Source organism: Octopus sinensis, linkage group LG1, assembly GCF_006345805.1.
Source record: "Octopus sinensis linkage group LG1, ASM634580v1, whole genome shotgun sequence".
In the NCBI taxonomy this organism is placed as follows: Eukaryota; Metazoa; Mollusca; class Cephalopoda; order Octopoda; family Octopodidae; genus Octopus; species Octopus sinensis.
In genome coordinates, this window is record NC_042997.1 from 30,657,666 (window position 1) to 30,677,082 (window position 19,417).

The 19,417-nt window shown below is 38.9% G+C and overlaps 1 protein-coding gene across 1 annotated transcript in view; it reads right to left on the reverse strand.

The window, feature by feature from the left end:
- The window catches only part of LOC115212916 (E3 ubiquitin-protein ligase MARCHF6), a 93,834-nt gene that overhangs the window by 18,101 nt on the left and 56,316 nt on the right, over positions 1-19,417 (reverse strand). The window contains exons 10-20 of the mRNA XM_029781740.2: positions 17,441-17,473; positions 16,334-16,385; positions 15,624-15,682; positions 15,077-15,186; positions 11,497-11,611; positions 9,644-9,847; positions 8,425-8,475; positions 6,835-7,119; positions 5,041-5,493; positions 2,185-2,254; positions 313-494 (exon numbers count right to left, since the gene is read on the reverse strand). Coding sequence (XP_029637600.2) covers positions 313-494; positions 2,185-2,254; positions 5,041-5,493; positions 6,835-7,119; positions 8,425-8,475; positions 9,644-9,847; positions 11,497-11,611; positions 15,077-15,186; positions 15,624-15,682; positions 16,334-16,385; positions 17,441-17,473 — 1,614 coding nt within the window. The remainder of the gene's footprint in view (positions 1-312; positions 495-2,184; positions 2,255-5,040; positions 5,494-6,834; positions 7,120-8,424; positions 8,476-9,643; positions 9,848-11,496; positions 11,612-15,076; positions 15,187-15,623; positions 15,683-16,333; positions 16,386-17,440; positions 17,474-19,417) is intronic.

Here is a 19,417-nt window from a genome sequence, read left to right on the forward strand (position 1 = left end):
ATAAAAAACACCATCCGAGCGTGGCCGTTTGCCAGCCTCGTCTGGCACCTGTGTCGGTGGCACATAAAATCACCCACTACACTCTCGGAGTGGTTGGCGTTAGGAAGGGCATCCAGCTGTAGAAACACTGCCAGATCTGACTGGACTGGTGCAGCTTTCGGGCTCCCCAGACCCCAGTTGAACCGTCCAACCCATGCCAGCATGGAAAGCGGACGTTAAATGATGATGATGATGATTTCAAGAAATTCATGAATATTTAATTGAACAAAACTCATGAAATAACAGCGATAAAATTTTACAAAAGAGGCTTACCAAAATAGCCCACTCTTTGAGCTTCTTCATGATAACAGCGGTCCCTTGTGGAATCCAGTTGTAAAGTACAGTAGCTATTCTCAAAAGTAACCAACACATATAGAGACCACATGCAGCAGTGTACAGTTCATGGACCTTGGCATCCCCCATCCAAATAGCCATTATTTTACGGCCAATGAAAACTGAAATATTCAATAATAGTATATAATTCAATAGAAGAAAAATAGAGAAAAAAAACACAACCTTTTATTTTTGTGTTTGCTTTTGTTTTGTTTTTTTGGTAATGACTTTGATAAGGACTTATAATGCAAACAGGTAGCACCAGCCAAGTGAAAAAAGCAACACATGCTGATAGTACCAAATATGAATAGCAGAGGAAAAGCTAAGACATAGAAAGAAATACTGAGGTCAGATTTTTGGATGTTGGGCTTAACAGGTCATATAACAGTATCAAATAAAGTAATAATATGCTATATTTTGGGCTCATTTAATTCATTGAAAAATTAATATTAAGATAATGAGGATTACATATGTTTTTTCCATGGTAGGCTGAGTACAGTAGGGTTCTGAATTTATATATATATATATATATTAATAAATAAAACATATGCATATATATATACATATATGTACGTACCTACCTCTACATGTATATATACACGCATATATGAGTACAGGACACCAAAAAAACGTCGAACACAATGAGAAACGAAAACAGACACAAACCCAAGGAACTGGACATTTTTCTTAAACAACAAAAAATAGAGTACAGGACAAATAACACAAGGAAAAAAACCCCTTCTTCAGTCACCATGGTTTCATCTACTCTACGTTTCAAAGCACCTTCGAAACGTAGAGTAGATGAAACCATGGTGACTGAAGAAGGGGTTTTTTCCTTGTGTTATTTGTCCTGTACTCATATATGCGTGTATATATACATGTAGAGGTAGGTACGTACATATATGTATATACATATGCATATGTTTTATTCATTAATATATTATATGACGGAACGCACGCATCCCTTTCTAAGTAAGATTGTTCTTGATATATATATATATATACATATATTAATTAGTAAATTGTTGAACACATCAATTTACTATTAGATGCTAATAGAATAACAATGGTTGGCATAGTTAAGTCTGAACCTACAACCATGTAGTACTAGAATTCAATATGTTAACTTCACAGGAAAATTGCCACATGTTGGACAGCAGAGCTACTCCATCACTCAGTTTAAAACCACCACCCAGTCAAGTTCAAGAGAAGTTCATTCTGTAGCAAACATTCAGACCAGGTAGTCAATCTCAAGATAACTCAGTGAGTTCCTTCCTATAGCAACAACTCACGAATTAGGATTTCTTTTGCCATTTAACTTAGCCCAGCTGCAGAGGCTCAATTAAAAAGTCAGAGGTTTTGCAATAGGCCAAAAGTCCTGTAAAAGGTCACAGATACTGCATAAAGTGATGGGCAATGCCTATGTCATTCCAGCTAAGCCATAAAACAACACAAAACTCAGTTAAGAAAATATCAATATTTCATAACTAAGTATTGGTTTTTAGCTGAAGCAGCTATAGCTCCAACATGCATTTTTTTTTTTTTTCACATTTATAATACTAAAAACCAAAGACAGATATATGACATATTCATATAATAATGATGAAAGTAATAGAAACAGGGACTTCATTTTTCTTAATTACACCCAACAAGTATATATTCAAGCAGTTTCTCAGCCATATGACATAGCATGTCTTACGAAACAAATCGCTTATAAATTTCAGTAAATTCTAAGTGAAATAAAAGATACAGCATGGATTTAATGGACAATGGTTAACAAGGAACAAAAATAAAATTTTCTCCAAGACTTACCTGGAACTACTAACGAGATCAAACTAGCAATAAATAAAGTGATACACATAAAGACAACAAGGAGGAATACCTGAAAAGATAAAAAAAAAGAACAGAATTAAAATAATATCTTTTAATTATATCCTTATTACAGTTCTGTTGAAATACACTTTCCTTTATTTTAATAAATTTTTAGAATAATGAAGAATTTAGTGAAATAATTTTTATTAAGCTGGTGTTTGAAACAAATTAACATGAAATTTTGATGGAAGATTTCAGTTTAGAAAACTTTAAAATAGGAAATTTGTATTGTAGAAACAGAAGTGACTCTCAAGTGGGTCAGGTTAAAAATACTCTAGATTTATAAATGTATGTGTATACATACTCTTTACTCTCTCTTTTACTCTTTTACTTGTTTCAGTCATTTGACTGCGGCCATGCTGGAGCACCGCCTTTAGTCGAGCAAATCAACCCCGGGACTTATTCTTTGTAAGCCCAGTACTTATTCTATCGGTCTCTTTTGCTGAACCGCTAAGTGACGGGGACGTAAACACACCAGCATCGGTTGTCAAGCAATGCTAGGGGTCAAACACAGACGCACAAACACATACATATATATATATATATATATATATATATATATATACACATATATACGACAGGCTTCTTTCAGTTTCCGTCTACCAAATCCACTCACAAGGCATTGGTCGGACCGGGGCTATAGCAGAAGACACTTGCCCAAGATGCCACGCAGTGGGACTGAACCCGGAACCATGTGGTTGGTTAGCAAGCTACTTACCACACAGCCACTCCTGCGCCTATGTATGTACATAATATCTGAATGTGCATGAGTATATAAACAAGTACAAGCTTACATCTAATATTCATTTTCTCTATGATTTGCAGTAGTTTAGCCACAGTTCAGCCTTGACTAGGAATACCTATGATCAAAAGCATCCTAGTCATGAACATCCTTTTGAATATTTAAGACTACACAGTCAAATGTGTAGACAAAGGAGTAATGTGAGGCAGATTTGGCAGATATTTCTAGAAGATTGAGCAACACATTAGAGGGTCAAGGCTTAAAGGTAAATGTCCAGCCTAAGAGCACAATACAATAATCACTCAGTAAAGATCTTAAAATTCCAGCATTTTACCCTCACTGGAAAAAATAATAAAATCTATATCTTAGGCAAAAGCAACAAATTCTGGCAAAGAGTATAATCAATTTAATTGAGGTGGACAAAGGCAAGAGTGGGGGTGATAGGTAACAACAGAAGTAGCCCAAAAGAGAGTGATAGTTGGCAGTATAGAAATGGTAACGTTAGAGTGTACTGTGTACAGATGTTTTGAAGCGACTTCCTATACATATTCTTAGTGATCAGAGAATGAGACAGAGTGATAAAAATGGTCTAATGTAGTCAAGGAAGATCCCATAAACAAAATACATTGTGGTATTTAATTATAAACCCTCTACATGCCAAGTTCAAATCCCAACCAGGTTCACAAAGCCTTTTATCACGCTAATGTCAATAAAATATAAGAACATGCCAATAAAGTTAAGCACTGCAGGGTAATTCACTATAGCCTACAAGGCAGACCCAGTCCAATGACTGAAACTAGTAAAATAATAAACGTATGAATATATATATATCGTTACCAACGTCGCCTTACTGGCACCTGTGCTGGTGGCATGTGTAAAAAGATTTGAGCGAGGTCGTTGCCAGTACTGCCTGACTGGCCCCCATGCCAGTGGCATGTAAAAAGCACCCACTACACTCTCGGAGTGGTTGGCGTTAGGAAGGTCATCCAGCTGTACAAACTCTGCCAAATCAAGATTGGAGCCTGGTGCAGCTATCTGGTTTGCCAACCCTCAGTCAAAATCGTCCAACCCATGCTAGCATGGAAAGCGGACGTTAAACGATGATGATATACACACACACATACATACAGGTGTGCGTGGCTGTGATAAGAAGTTTGCTGCCCAATCACATGGTTCTGGGACCAGTCTCACTGTGTCACACCTTGGCAAGTGTCCCCTACTATAGCCTCAGGCTAACCAAAGCCTTGTGAATGGATTTGGTAGGCAGAAGCTGAAAGAAGTTTGTTGTGTATATATATATATATTATATATATATATATATATATATGTATAAATCAAAACAAATCAAAATAGATGAACATCAATGGAATTTGTATCCTTGTGGTACCAGTGCCGGTGGCACGTGGCACACAAGAAAACCATCCGAACGTGGCCGTAGCCAGTACCGCATCGACTGGCCTCCGTGCTGTGGGCACGTAACAAGCACCATCCGATCGTGGCCGTTTTGCCAGCCTCATCTGGCACCTGTGTCGGTGGCACATAAAAAACACCATCCGAGCGTGGCCGTCTGCCAGCCTCGTCTGGCACCTGTGTCGGTGGCACATAAAAAACACCATCCGAGCGTGGCCGTTTTGCCAGCCTCGTCTGGCACCTGTGTCGGTGGCACATAAAATCACCCACTACACTCTCGGAGTGGTTGGCGTTAGGAAGGGCATCCAGCTGTAGAAACACTGCCAGATCTGACTGGACTGGTGCAGCTTTCGGGCTCCCCAGACCCCAGTTGAACCGTCCAACCCATGCTAGCATGGAAAGCGGACGTTAAATGATGATGATGATGATATGTGTCTTGTGTCTGTGTTTGTCCCCCAACTACCGCTTGATAACTGGTGTTGGTTTGTTTATGTCCCTGTAATTTAGTGGTTTGGCTAAAGAGATCGATAGAGTAAGTACTAGGCTTTAAAAAAATATGTCCTGGGGTCAATTTGTTTGACTTAAAAAAAACCCTGACTGAAACAAGTGAAAGAATAAAAGAATATATATATATATAATCTTACCCGTATAGAGAAAAAAGATGATCTTTTATATGCTTGAAAACCAGTTGGCCCACCACCTTGAAGCATAGCCTGATGGACAGCTCCAAGTCCAGCTTGGACTTGAGGTGGTGCTGGTGCAGGAGCTGGGGGTGGAGGTGGCGGCGGCGGTGGTGGAGGAAGCTGCTGTGGAGGAGGAGGGGGAGGAGCAGGAGGAGCAGCTGCTTGGTTGTTGGTCTGGTCAGCCGGGCCGTTATTCGCCGCTGCTGTTCCTGCCGCCTGAGCAGCAGGCTCGTTGGCTGCTGCTGCCGCTGCCGCTGCTGCTGCTGCTGCAGGCTCATTTCCAGCAGGTGCTGCTGCGTTGTTGTGCTGACCATCAGCAGCAGCACCACCACCTGCACCACCACCACCAGCTGCAGCACCAACACCGGCTCCAACACCTCCATTACCAGGTTGGTCTCCATATATAATGTTATCCTGAAAGAGAGAAGAGAGAGAGACAATAATGAGATTATCAAATTACAATATTCACAAAGAATTTTCATAAAGTAATAAATTGGATGAAGTGGTGAGGACCAATCACAAGATTTTGGGACTCGCAGAGGAAATAACAGTGGACTGTGATGCCCGGTGATATGAGGCTCTGGAGAAGACCCACTCATGTCAGTAAACTCCAGTTCTAGAAGCGTTGTGTTCCACCCACACATAAAATTTTCACACACCATACCCCAACAAACCAAACTACATCCCCTATTCCCAAACCGATTCTCTTCCCTTCTTCACATTTCCTCTTCATACACGATTATCCCCCACTCCCCAATCCAGTCCTCACTACCCTGCTCGCCGTACCATTGCATCCCCCCATCCCCTCCCACTCAATATACACCCAGATTCTCACCAGTCACATCATTCCCCACTCCAACTCCCTACTCGCAACTTCTTGGCTCTCGTTCATCTCTCTCTTCCTTACTCCACCTACCATCTATGCCCTGATTCTTGTTCCTTGCAAGTATACCTTGACACTTAAGTATACCTTAAGGCAACGAGCTGGCAGAAACGTTAGCACACCGGACGAAATGTTTAGTGGTATTTCGTCTGCCATTACGTTCTGAGTTCAAATTCCGCCAAGGTCGACTTTGCCTTTTATCCTTTCGGGGTCGATAAATTAAGTACCAGTTACGCACTGGGGTCGATGTAATCGACTTAATCCCTTTGTCTGTCTTTGTTTGTCCCCTCTATGTTTAGCCCTTGTGGGCAATAAGAAATAAGTATACCTTGACACTTACTGGCATCTCTCTCCTTATTTCAAAACCAACAAAATATATTTATATACCTACAGAAGGTGGCATCACAAACAATCCCAAGTTCAGATTAACAAAAATCAAAGGACCCCAAGCAAAATAAAGAGGTTTTTTATTTTTTATTTTTTTTAGCTAGGTAGAGTAATACAGGATAATCTTGCCTTATGACCTACTCTTGTTTTGGCCCATTTTAGCCATGACTGAAAGCATCTTAGTTATAAACATCCCAATCTTTTCTCAGGCCTTGTATATCTTAGACAACATCATTCAATGTATTTCTCCATGTTTAAGACAATATAGCATAATTTGAGGAAGGTTTAGCTGTTATTTTTTAAGTGATGGATCATTAGCTCAATAATACAATAATAGATCCAGAGGAAGTGGCAGTGTGTGCATGAGTACTCTAGGACCAGAGAAATTGATACCGTAAACATTAACACTGGCAGCTAATTACAAGAACCGTGTAAAAATATGAAAACACAATAATAAAGGAAATGGAAAAAGAAAGCAAACCTACCTGTTCAGTCAAAGCAATGTCGCCAATGAGATAGGACCGGAGATCGAGTAGCCATGCCATAGCAACAGTCCATCCACGGACTACCCCTTTCAGCCAGGCCCTAATATAACCCTGTTCAAGCAAGGCTGGTAAAACAACTTGCAACAGGAGAAGCTCTAGAGAAAGCTCACTCATAGCGGCGTCGCTGTTGAGAACAGCATTGTAAGGTAGGAACTGTGGCATCACCTTCCGAATCACTCGGACTGGTAGCCACAGCATCAAGAGAACTGTACTTCCAAATATAACCTACAAATACAGTAGTTGGGAAAGATTAAAGAAACGAAGGGGAAAAAAACATTCATGTTATTTATATTACAATCAAAGAAACAAGCAAAAGAACAAGTATCAAATCAAACCAAGGGTCGCTTACTATGTGCGTGAGCATTTGTTTGTACTTCTCTGCATATCTGACATGTGTATATGCTTTTACATGTGTATGCATAAGCATTCAGGTGTGTGTGTGTGTATGTATTAATATTCATATCTGTGTGTACACATTAGCATTCATATCTGTGTACTAGAATTCATGTGTGTGTGTTAGCATTCAGGTGCATATGCATTATGTGTAAGCGGTAGTATTCATGTGAGTATGTATTAGGATTCATGTGTGCATGTATATGTGCTTGTATTCATGCATATTTGCATCTGTATTTAAGTGTATATGCACTTGAATTCATGCGTGTATGTGCATGTATCCAAAAATGTGTATGTATGGGATCATGTCCTTGTCTGTGGATATAAATGCATGTAAACTTGCATGTCCACTTACATGCATGTCTATGAGTGCTTCCTTGCATGTTTGTGTCTGTAGGAGTGTGGTTTCTAATACTAACACAGTGCTACAAATATTAAGTGGAACGCTGAACTCAACTCCATACCTACCTGGTATTTATATTGTCATCTTTAGAAGAAAAAAAAAGCAAAGTTGACCTCACTATTAAGTTCGAAGAGATGTAACAAACACTACACAGTATTTTGTCGTGTATGGCTCTTATTTTGCAATCCATTAACCTATTAGATGTGAGGGTGGGAGAGTATATATACATCGGTGCAGGTATGGTTGAATGGTTTAGAATTTCACTACACAACCATGTAGTTACAGGTGCATTCCTACTGTATGGCACTGTGTGCAACTTCTGTAGCCCTGGGCTGACTAATGTCTTGAAAAATTGGAAGTTCAAAACTGTACAGAAGTCTGGTGTATAGGCTTTAAGTTGTGTATATTTAATTTTCTTTCTACATCAACATAAAAGGTCAAAGAAGTATCCTTAGAAAAAATTAATCCAATAAAACTCAGTTCACAACAAAAGATTCATGAAATGATTTAAACTCATCACAGCTAGCTTACAAAACAGTCATCAACTGTATACTTTATAACCTAACATCAGTCCATCAATGCATTGTGTCATTACTCAACTCTTAATTGGCCCAGCTCACTTAACTGAAAATAAATACTGGAGCAGCACATTTCAATAGAAATATAACAAAAGGGTAAATAAGTCATTCAAAGATGCCATATTCAAAGAAACAAATCAGGAAAAATGTACTCACAACGGAGGCAATAAATCTACGGACATGCCTATAGACAGGTAGGTGGATCATCTGAAACACACATGGAAAGACACTCATTATTATTTGTCAAACAAATATCAGAAAAAAATTATAAAACAGCAAATAACTCACATGCATCATTTCACAATGTCTTCCATTACTTATACTAATTAGCTCTTCAGATTAACAAGTGAACATGCAGCTCTGTTAGCTCAACCTACTAAATAGAAGCAGTAGCCAAATCTACCACAAATCATATCCACGTTTAAAAGCAATGAACACAGTCCTATATATATGCCCATAAAGGGAAAGAACAGCCATAGTTGAAATTCCTTTGACTAGAGGTCTACTGTATCAGGGTTCAACAAAGACCAACTTTCTTTAAAGATATAGCATAAGTTCCTAAACTTTGGTGACTGGACTGTTAAGTAAATGGAAAACAATTCTCTCCCTGCTCAAGAGACTAAGTATATTACAAGTAACTTTCACAGAAATTTTGGTATTTATTCCCAAAAGCTGGGTGTGCTAATGCATCAACTGAAACTTCTATGTATTGCTCAGGATAACCATTAATTCACAGGAGTATGGGATTCAAGCCTCTTCTCCTTATCTCCTCAAAGACACACAGCATCTCGAAAGAGTCCAGAAGCTGGCTACCCGCATGGTTCATGGTTTCAAGAATTTGTCTCATGAAGAAAGGCTGAAGACGCTCAACCTTTATTCTCTAGAAAAACGCCGCCGCCGTGGTGATCTCATTCTCGCTCACAACATCATAAGCAGAAAGTGTAACCTCTCGAAAGAGCTGTTCTTCACTCCTGCTCCAGAGCGTCGGCTGCGGGGTCATTCCGAAAAGCTCTATCTGCGACGATTTCATCTCAATCGAAAGAGAGGGGCTTTCTCCGTCCGGGTTGCGGATCCATGGAACAAGCTGCCAGACGAGATGGTGAAAATGCCGACGACCACTTTGTTCAAAGTCTCCCTTGACCTCAAGTGGTCTGAACTCTTTACATGAACACCACCCTGTACATAACTCCATGTCCTCCTACATGGCCTTGCTTTTTGCTTTTTGAGCCAAAAAAAAATTAACTAACTAACTAACTAACTCCAAAATTCAAATCTAGTTCCCCCAAATTTAACTATATAAACATCACATTAAATTAATAGTCATCATTACATTAAGGTTGTAAGTAAATATAAAAGACAAATACGAAGAAATTACCTCCTGAATAGGGTTAAATTCCGGATCATTCAAATTCCTGAGAAACCACAACAACCCGGGTCTCAACACTTCACGTAAAAGTAAAATAAATGAAGCAAAATAGAAAACATACACCATCCCAACTAGCCAGTGAACAAACATTGATGTTCCTGGAGCTAAATGGAAGCTGTTTTTTCTCTCTTTTAAGGTTGCATCAAACATCGCCTGAAATAATAACCAAAATAACATGTATGGTAATAATGAAGTTTTGAAATAGTGAAAATGACAAAACAATTCTTCACTAAATAGAACAAGGATTCTTAACCATTTCTGTTCCATTTAAACATTTGAAAGTAAATTCACTCCCATTCTGAGGTTGTTGTTTTTTTTTAATTAGTAATTGGAGTTTACACACCTACCACCTTAATAAAACAGCCAGCAAAAGAGGAATGTTAAAATACCGTTTTTAGACATCTATTAATTCAAGTTCAAATAACAATAGCACACAGCCATGATATTTCATTTATTTATGACTTAATGATCAAAAGATACCAGAACCAGAGTCTTCTGAATTAGACTTCTCTACTAGCAACATAATAATTAAGAAGTAGATTGTTAAGTTCCAAATGGTAGAAAGAAAAGCAAATTGAAGTTTTTCACAAAATATACTTCAAATTTTTTATCATCAAATTCAGACTTTTTATAATTATATATCAAGAAAAAAATATATACAAATCTAAAATCAGCAAATTTGCTCTCTTGGTAGGCAAAATTTATTCCCTTGATATATGGCCTTTTTTATTTTCCTTAACAACTACCTAGAAAAATTGAAGATGCTGGTTTTATGCTAAAGATTTTTTGGGGGTTATTTTTTTGCATCTTATTATTTACAGCAAAATTTAAGTTCAGTAATGCAATCTTATGTGAATGATATGAGACCTACTAAACTAGATTTTAATTAGTCCAACTTAAGTCTCTTCTATGCTATTTTTGACACAAAGAGTACAAAACCTATCTAGATTTCTATAGCAGAGCCAGAACATATATCATATTTGTATCAAAGTTGACACTACATATTACAAAATACCGAGTTAGTGTGTAGTGTGGCAATCAGAGAACATATAATCCGTTTCGTTTGTATTGTGTTCTGTTTTGTTTTTAATGCAGAACAAAAAAGATATGGAACAATGTCAAAACCTAAGCTCTATGCATTCAATTTTTTTTCTTCTTTTGGTGGGAAAGGATCTCTTGTGTGTCTCTTAATGAATCATATCTGATGCAATTTCAGGTCAATATTTTTCTCTAAAATAAAATACAAGAATTTTAAACTTTTCATTAGAAACAGTGTCTACAGTACTTACACAAGTGAAAATTCTTTGGTTCATTAAAATGTCTAAATTATAGGCAATCTTTATATCTAACTTAACGTGGATATTTTGTTAGAATGCCGAACAGCCACATTAAGTTGGATATAAAGATTGCCTTTTGATATTAATACTGCTTCTGTCACTAACAACTACGTCTAAATTAAATCATCTGAACAAGTACTATAGTAGAAGATTATTAACTGGATTTTCAGCTCATTTTCTTATAACATGTGTTGTGTAATATTTCAAAGACTGGCAACAGGAAATAAACCAATTTATAAAAGAAATCCTAGCAGTAACCACATGAAATATAGAGTACAGAATTGAGGGGACAGAGAAAGATCTTGGGTACTGAAGTCAGCACACAAATACCGTTATGGGAATAAGATGAAATGTCATTTAGATAATATACTAACCAACTCCCAGAACAGGTGTTGAAAATAGAACATCATTCTGATGACACAGAGGGGAGAAAAAGTAAGGAAGAAAAATTCTAGAAGAACTTACCAGAGAACACACATCGAGCCACCAGCCACAAATTAATGGGAACACGCCAATCTCCACTACAACGAGTAGTTTCACTTTAACAACAACATAGCAAAGTCCAATAAGCCTCCTGAATCTTGAAGGAAAAATAAAAAGGAAAATATTTATCATCATCATTTAACGTCCGTTTTCCGCGCTAGCACGGGTTGGACGGTTCGACCGGGGTCTGGGAAGCCAGGGGCTGCTCCAGGCTACAGTCTGATCTGGCAGAGTTTCTACGGCTGGATGCCCTTCCTAACGCCAACTACTCCGCGAGTGTAGTGGGTGCTTTTTACGTGCCACCTGCACAGGTGCCAGGGGGGGGTCCGGCATCGGCCACGATCGGTTGTGTGATGGAATCTGTTTTCTGAGTGTCTGTGGTGTCTATTGTCCCTGTGCATCTGCCGCACATGAAAGCTATCTTATCAGTTAATTTCCCTTTAATGTTGCTGCACCTCTTATACATCCATAGCTTACATTGGGTGCATCTTATGGAGTTTCTACCTACACCTTTCCTACAGATCGAGCAGGGCCACCTGCCCGAGGGGGTGTGTGCTGAGTTCGCCTTTCTGCTTACTATAACTTTGGTCTTTGCTACATTTACTCTACATCATCATCATTATTATCATTTAACATCCTTTTTTCCATGCTGCCATGGGTTGAATGGTTTGACAAAAGGAGACGAGCCAAGGGGGCTCTGCCAGGTTCTATGTCTATTTTGGCATGGTTTCTACAGCTGGATGCCCTTCCGAATGCCAACCACTTAACAGAGTGTACTGGGTGCATTTTACATGCATGGATGTGGTAAAAACTTTGCTTCCCAAACGCATGGTTTCTGGTTCAGTCCTACTACTTGGCACCTTAGGCAAGCTTCTTCTACTATAGCCTCAGGCTGGCCATAGCTTTGTGAATAGAATTGGTTGGCTGAAAATGAAAGACCACCATGTGTGTGTGTGTGTGTGTGTACAAACACACACATATGTGCATATGAAGGGCATCCGCTGTAGAAAACTCATGTAAACAAATTCCATCTGACCCATGCAAGCATGGAAAGTGAACATTAAAATGATCATGATATATTGTGTGTGTGAGTGTGTGTGTATACATGACATGCTATATGTATGTATGCTCATGGGCAAGAAACTAGTTGAGGTGACCTTTGACCCGATGGTAGTCAGCTGAATGAAGAGGTGCAGTGGATGAGCCTTTTAAGCCAACAAAGGAGCACTTATACAATTATTCAACCAATTCACAAATCAGCTTCAAATTTCACTGTCCAATTTAAAAATGGATTCAGATATTAATATACTGGATAAAATAGTGCAGTCTTATTCATTTATTTGTTTCAGTCATTTGACTGTGGCCATGTTGGAGCACCACCTTTAGTCAAACAAATCGACCCCAGAACTTATTCTTTGTAAGTCTCTTTTGCCGAACCGCTAAGTTACAGGGATGTAAACACACCACCATCGGTTGTCAAGCGATGTTGGTGGGGACAAACACAGACGCACAAACACACACACACACATACATATATACGATGGACTTCTTTCATTTTCAGTCTACCAAATCCACTCACAAGGCTTTGGTCGGCCCAAGGCTATAGTAGAAGACACTTGCCTAAGGTGCCACACAGTGGGACTGAACCTGGAACCATGTAGTTGGGAAGTAAGCTTCTTACCACACAGCCACCCCTGTGCCTATCTGCTTAATTAAGATAAGGAACTACTAAGTTATGGGGACATAAACACACCAACATTGGTTGTCAAGCAACGGCAGAGGGACAGACACACACACACACATCAGGCTTCTCTCAGTTTCCATCTACCAAATTCATTTACAAGGCTTTGGTCGGCCCGAGGCTATAGAAGACACTTTCCCAAGGTGCCACACAGTGAAACTGAACCCAGAACCATATGGTTGGGAAGCAAGCTCCTTACCAGACAGCCACGCTGATAACTGATGATGCAGTGAGAATATTTTAATGTCATGTCTCTAGCTAGAGCAGCATACCCAACCAGGTGAATCGCATGCTCTTTATAGAGGATAAGTGTGGAGGTGCAATGGCCCAGTGGTTAGGGCAGCGAATTCGCGGTCATAGGATCGCGGTTTCAATTCCCAGACTGGGCGTTGTGAGTGTTTATTGAGCGAAAACACCTTAAAGCTCCACGAGGCTCCGACAGGGGATGGTGGTGATCCCTGCTGTACTCTTTCACCACAACTTTCTCTCACTCTTACTTCCTGTTTCTGTTGTACCTGTATTTCAAGGGGCCGGCCTTGTCACTCTCTGTGTCACGCTGAATATCCCCGAGAACTACGTTAAGGGTACACGTGTCTGTGGAGTGCTCAGCCACTTACACGTTAATTTCACGAGCAGGCTGTTCCGTTGATTCGGATCAACCAGAACCCTTGTCGTCGTAACCGACGGAGTGCTTCCATAGTGGATAAGTAGTGTTTTATAAAGATCCAGCTGGTGTTTGAATAGTTTGGGCCCTGAATTGTGATTGAAACAATTTTAGTCATAGATGGGATGTGAATGTTTCAATGAGAAGTTTTAAGAGGTTGTTTAGGCCTAGCATTAAGTGGCAAAATTGTTTTAGGAGTGTGATGGTTTGTCGTCATCATCATTATGTTCTCATTCACAGTATGTGTGAGAGAAGGAGAGGTGCTGAAAGAAACAGAGCAAAAGAATATGTGAGGGCAAAAGAGTGCATCTAAGAGAGAGAGAGAGACGGAGAGAGAGAATATGTATGTGTGTGTGAGAGGAGAGACTTTGAGGGAGATAGTGTATGAATGTACAAGTCTGTTCATATATTTGGCTGTGTGGGTGTATAAATGCAAAAGTGTGAGAGTATGCACATAACTGTGTATATATACATGAATAACAAAAGAGGAAAGAATTAGGGTATATACAAGGGGTGCTGGAAAGTTCCTGGTTTTAAAGGTAACGTGAAAGGCCTGGTTGGAGACCCAACCTTCCAAGTTCTTTTACAGGGGTTAGAAAAACTGAAGGACTGCTGTAATGAGTCTAAGAGGGGAATCATCATCATCATCATCATTTAACGTCTGCTTTCCATGCTAGCATGGGTTGGACGGTTTGACTGAGGGCTGGCAAACCAGATGTCTGCACCAGACTCCAGTCTTGATTCTGGCAGAGTTTCTACAGCTGGATGCCCTTCCTAACGCCAACCACTCCGTGAGTGTAGTGGGTGCTTTTTACGTGCCACCTGCACAGGTGCCAGGCGAGGCTGGCATCGGCCACGGTCGGATTGGTGCATCCGCTTTCCATGCTAGCATGGGTTGGACGGTTTGACTGAGGGCTGCACCAGACTCCAGTCTTGATCCGGCAGAGTTTCTACAGCTGGATGCCCTTCCTAATGCCAACCACTCCGAGAGTGGAATATGTGGAATAAAATCTTAATTAACTGACCCTCCTCCTGTATTTTCTTTTACTCAAAATCAAGAACTTTTCAGCACCCCCTTATTGTTTGTGTGTGTGTGTGTGTGTGTGTGAGAACGTGTGCATGCATAAAAATTTTACAGAGAAGAATGTTCAACATACCTTTTGATGCGCACCAGAGCACAAAGAAGGTAGAGGGATACAAGACCCAATGCAAATACAATGTAACCAGTGAGTGCAGTTAAGAGGCCTTCAAAATGGGATGCCACAACCTATATTAATAACAACAGTATTTTTTATAAGGAAGGAGATACAGATGGAGCAGAAAAATGAAAGAAACAATAAATTAGAATAAGAATGGTAATTACAAAATGAGATCATATGAAAGTGAATGAGGAGAGAGAGAGAAGCATATGAAGAGAGAAAGTGAGAAGAAAAGAGAGAGACGAGAAAAGAAAAGAGAGAGACGAGAAAAGAAAAGAGAGAAAGTGAGAAGAAAAGAGAGAGACGAGAAAAGAAAAGAGAGAGACGAGAAAAGAAAAGAGAGAGACGAGAAAAGAAAAGAGAGACGAGAAAAGAAAAGAGAGAGACGAGAAAAGAAAAGAGAGATGAGAAAAGAAAAGAGAGAGACGAGAAAAGAAAAGAGAGAGACGAGAAAAGAAAAGAGAGAGACGAGAAAAGAAATAGTAATTATGATATTTTAACTTACAAAATCATCAATTTTAAGGCCAACCAAAGTAAAGTGACCAATGTGATATGGACAAAATGCTGGAACAAAGAAGAAAAAAACAGTACTTTAGAAGGAAGTGTTTCGTAAAAAGTAAGAGGAGAATCCAAAAGATTGTACATAACAGTGCAGGCTCAAATGCTTGTAATAGAGTGGATGCAACTAAAGGCATCCAAGGACCAGGTGATGGTAGTAAACCAGACAACAAATTGAGTATACAACCAAGTCAGTCATGGCAAACTTTCAACTCAAAATGCAAAGAGCTAGAACAAATACCCTGATGCTTCCCATCCAATGCTCTGATTTCCACCAGTCCACAGCTCTTGACTGATATTTATGAACCCCAAAAGGATGAAAGGTAAAGTTTAACCATCACAAATTTTGAATTCGGCAGGCAGGGAGCCAAAATAAATATCACACAGCATTTTAGCCACTGCTCTAACAACTTTACCTTCCCAATATGCACCACTCATCAATACATTAACAATACAGATACACCATACCAGCTAAGTCAATTTGTGCAATACAGATGACAAATATCTTTGGTCCTCAGCTAGTTTTTGCCTTCATTGTTCATGCAAGCTAGCATACACTTTCCCCCAATTTTGTAGAATACTTTTTCTTTTCTTTTTTTTAATGATATCAATAAAGTTTGTTTGAAAATATAAATAGTCATGTAATGTAATACTTACCAAACACCAAAATGAAAAGTGTATTCAGAGATACAACCCAGAAAACATGCTCCTGAAGAAGAAAGAAAAAAAAACATAGGTGACTAAAATACTGATAACTATTTCGGATATTTTCTCACATTATTTAAACCTTATGAAGCAAACCTACATAAATATAATACTGATCAAATTTTTATGAAATATTTTTCTTTTTGGGAATATGCTTTTTTTCAACACTTTTATATGGATGTGTGTGTGTGTGTGTGTATATGTATATATATATTTTTATGTATCAAATGAAATAAAAAAACAGAACATTTCATTTGATACGTATATCCTCTCACCTCTGCTACTAGCTGGCATATACAGGTGCTTACATTTATCAAGTATTCACCCTGAATTTATATACATATATATATATATATATATATATATATATACTACCCACATTATATTTCAATCATTATCATCCTCTCTTGATATAGAGATATATATCCAAGACTACATTATTCAACGTGTCCTTCTTTTTTTAAAAAGAAAAAACTATAATGGTAGGATATGATTTCTGGAAGATTGAATGCTATTCAAGTGAAGTAGCCATGAAGGAGCTCCCAGACTGGCTCAAATAGAATCTTTTTTGTCGGTCGAATTGCTTGGGCATAGTTAAAATAACTTGCCAGTTATTTCGCACATAGTCAGGAGTTCAAACCTTAATTCAAAGTCATTGTGTTATCATAACTAAAAGCCTGTTAGAGTGGCCTCAGGCAGGTTGGTATCAAAAGATTTAATACTACAGAAAGCATAAGTAAGCATTGGCCTTAGGTACCATTAAGATTCAGAAAACAAGCTTATTCATTTAGCATCTCGTTCTCTTGACCTACCAACAACTGCATAAATTATTTTATCCAATATGAATATCATCACCATCATTTTTACATCTGTTTCCCATGGGTTGAACAGATCATCATAGTCCAAGTCAGTCCTTATTGGTTGCAGTTACTCTCAAATAACTATGCCTTACTCAAAAAATTCAAGTCATTGCTAGTTCAGATGACATTCATTTGGGGTCAGTGAAAGAAGTTAAAATACCCCATAAAAACACATATACATCTTGAGAAATATACTTACAAGAAACACCAGAGAGCCATCTAAACCCAACAACTGAAAAGAAAGAAATACGACTCATTGTTAGATATCATGTTAATTGTACACAGGCTGCATCAGTAAAACTACTGAAATCACTGGCTAAAATATGTTTGCATTTATGTTTACATAAAAGAAGAAAATTTAATCCAATAACACTAGTAAATTATAAGGCTTTCATTTGGCAAGGTTTCTGTGACCACAGATGCACATATATTTGATAAGATAATGGATAACCAACCAAGAACTCAACAGATTGCATCCAATCCTCAGTATTGTACAGTGTCCACGATCAAAACACTTAAATGGTCCAAGTACTGCAGTGTAGACACAATTTGATCAATGTAAGAAGTCTAGTGTGACTCTATAATTTCTGTCATTACAGAGTCTTGTAGTTTCAAATCTTGGCAGAGGGCCAGTAATTTTGGAGGGAGGGGGCAAATTGATTATATCAACCCTGGGACTTGACTGGCACTTATTTTTATCAACTCCGAAAGGATGAAAGGCAAAGTCAATCTTAGTGGAATATGAATTCAGGTTATTACTCAAGGTAAGAACCTAAGAGAGGTTGTCATGTCCTTGTGCAGACTAAAGGCATCTCTCAACCTTATACTGTCTTCACTTATTTGCTAACCATTTTACAGAGTGTAATAGACCACCTTCGATCATGAATGACCATGGGATTGAACCTAGAAAGTTCCCCTCCGGGGCACAAGTCCAGGCAAGGTTAGGGAAGAGCAACAGTAACCTATACATATCAGTCTCTCCTCTCCACACCACCTATGTTGTCCAAAGGAAAGGAGAGCTGGCAGAAAGTTAGCACGCTAGGCGAAATGCTTAGCGGTATTCCGTCTGCTGCTACATTCTGAGTTCAAATTCCGCCAAGGTCGACTTTGCATTTCATCCTTTTGGGGTCAATTAAATAAGTACCAGTTACAAACTGGGGTCGATATAATCAACTTAATCTGTTTGTCTGTCCTTGTTTGTCCCCTCTATGTTTAGCCCCTTGTGGGCAGTAAAGAAATAAGGAAAGGCAGAGGCCAATACAGATTGGCATCAGTGCTGTCGCAATTCACTTCTACAGCTGAGTGGACTGGAACAATGTGAAATAAAGTGTCTTGCTCAAGAACACAACACACACCCCAGTCCAGGAATCGAACTCACAACCTCACAATTGTTAGCCCAACGCTCTAACCACTGAGCTACGCACCTTCTTAGAGAATATACTAGGTACATTTTATAATGGCATCAATACTAATGAGGTTGTCTTGTGTTCCACAAAGCTAAGGAGCCCCTAAAGAGTTGTAGCTTTTAATGGCCTTTGCCAAAGGCAATCATAACCAATGACAAGATCCTTCAGCAACTAATTTGCAAGGCAGCATTACGATCATAATACAAACCTTACAGCAAAACTTAAGCCTTCCTTAATCAATCAGCCTGTTATCAGAAGAGTAAATCAATAATTCAACTTTTCAAATTCTATAGCATTCCTAAATGGATGACAAAGCCTATCAGCAAGATCTAATTTTCTGAGTACACCCACACGATAAAAGTAAACATTGAAAGTTAACAAAACAAGTCAAATTTGACAGTACCGTGGATGCTTGCATTGGTGAGTTGCTCTTATTTTGCAACACCTTTTTAAACGTGGGTAAACAGAGCCAAGGAGACATACAACATAGCACGGCTGAGATTATGCTAAACTGCTTAACTCTTGATTGACTTGCCAGTACACAGTCTGGCACCACTGGATGTGAATGGATTAAATGTTTACTATCCTTTTTTTTTGATAGGTAGAGTTTAAAAAACAAAACTAATTATAAAGAGGCATCAACCTTCCTCATTATCATCATCAACATTCAGCATCCATTTTCCATGCTGGCATGGCTTGAGAGGAACTGGAAAGGCCAGAGGCCACACCAGATTCCATAGTTTGGGTTTGGTTTCTATGGTCAGATGCCC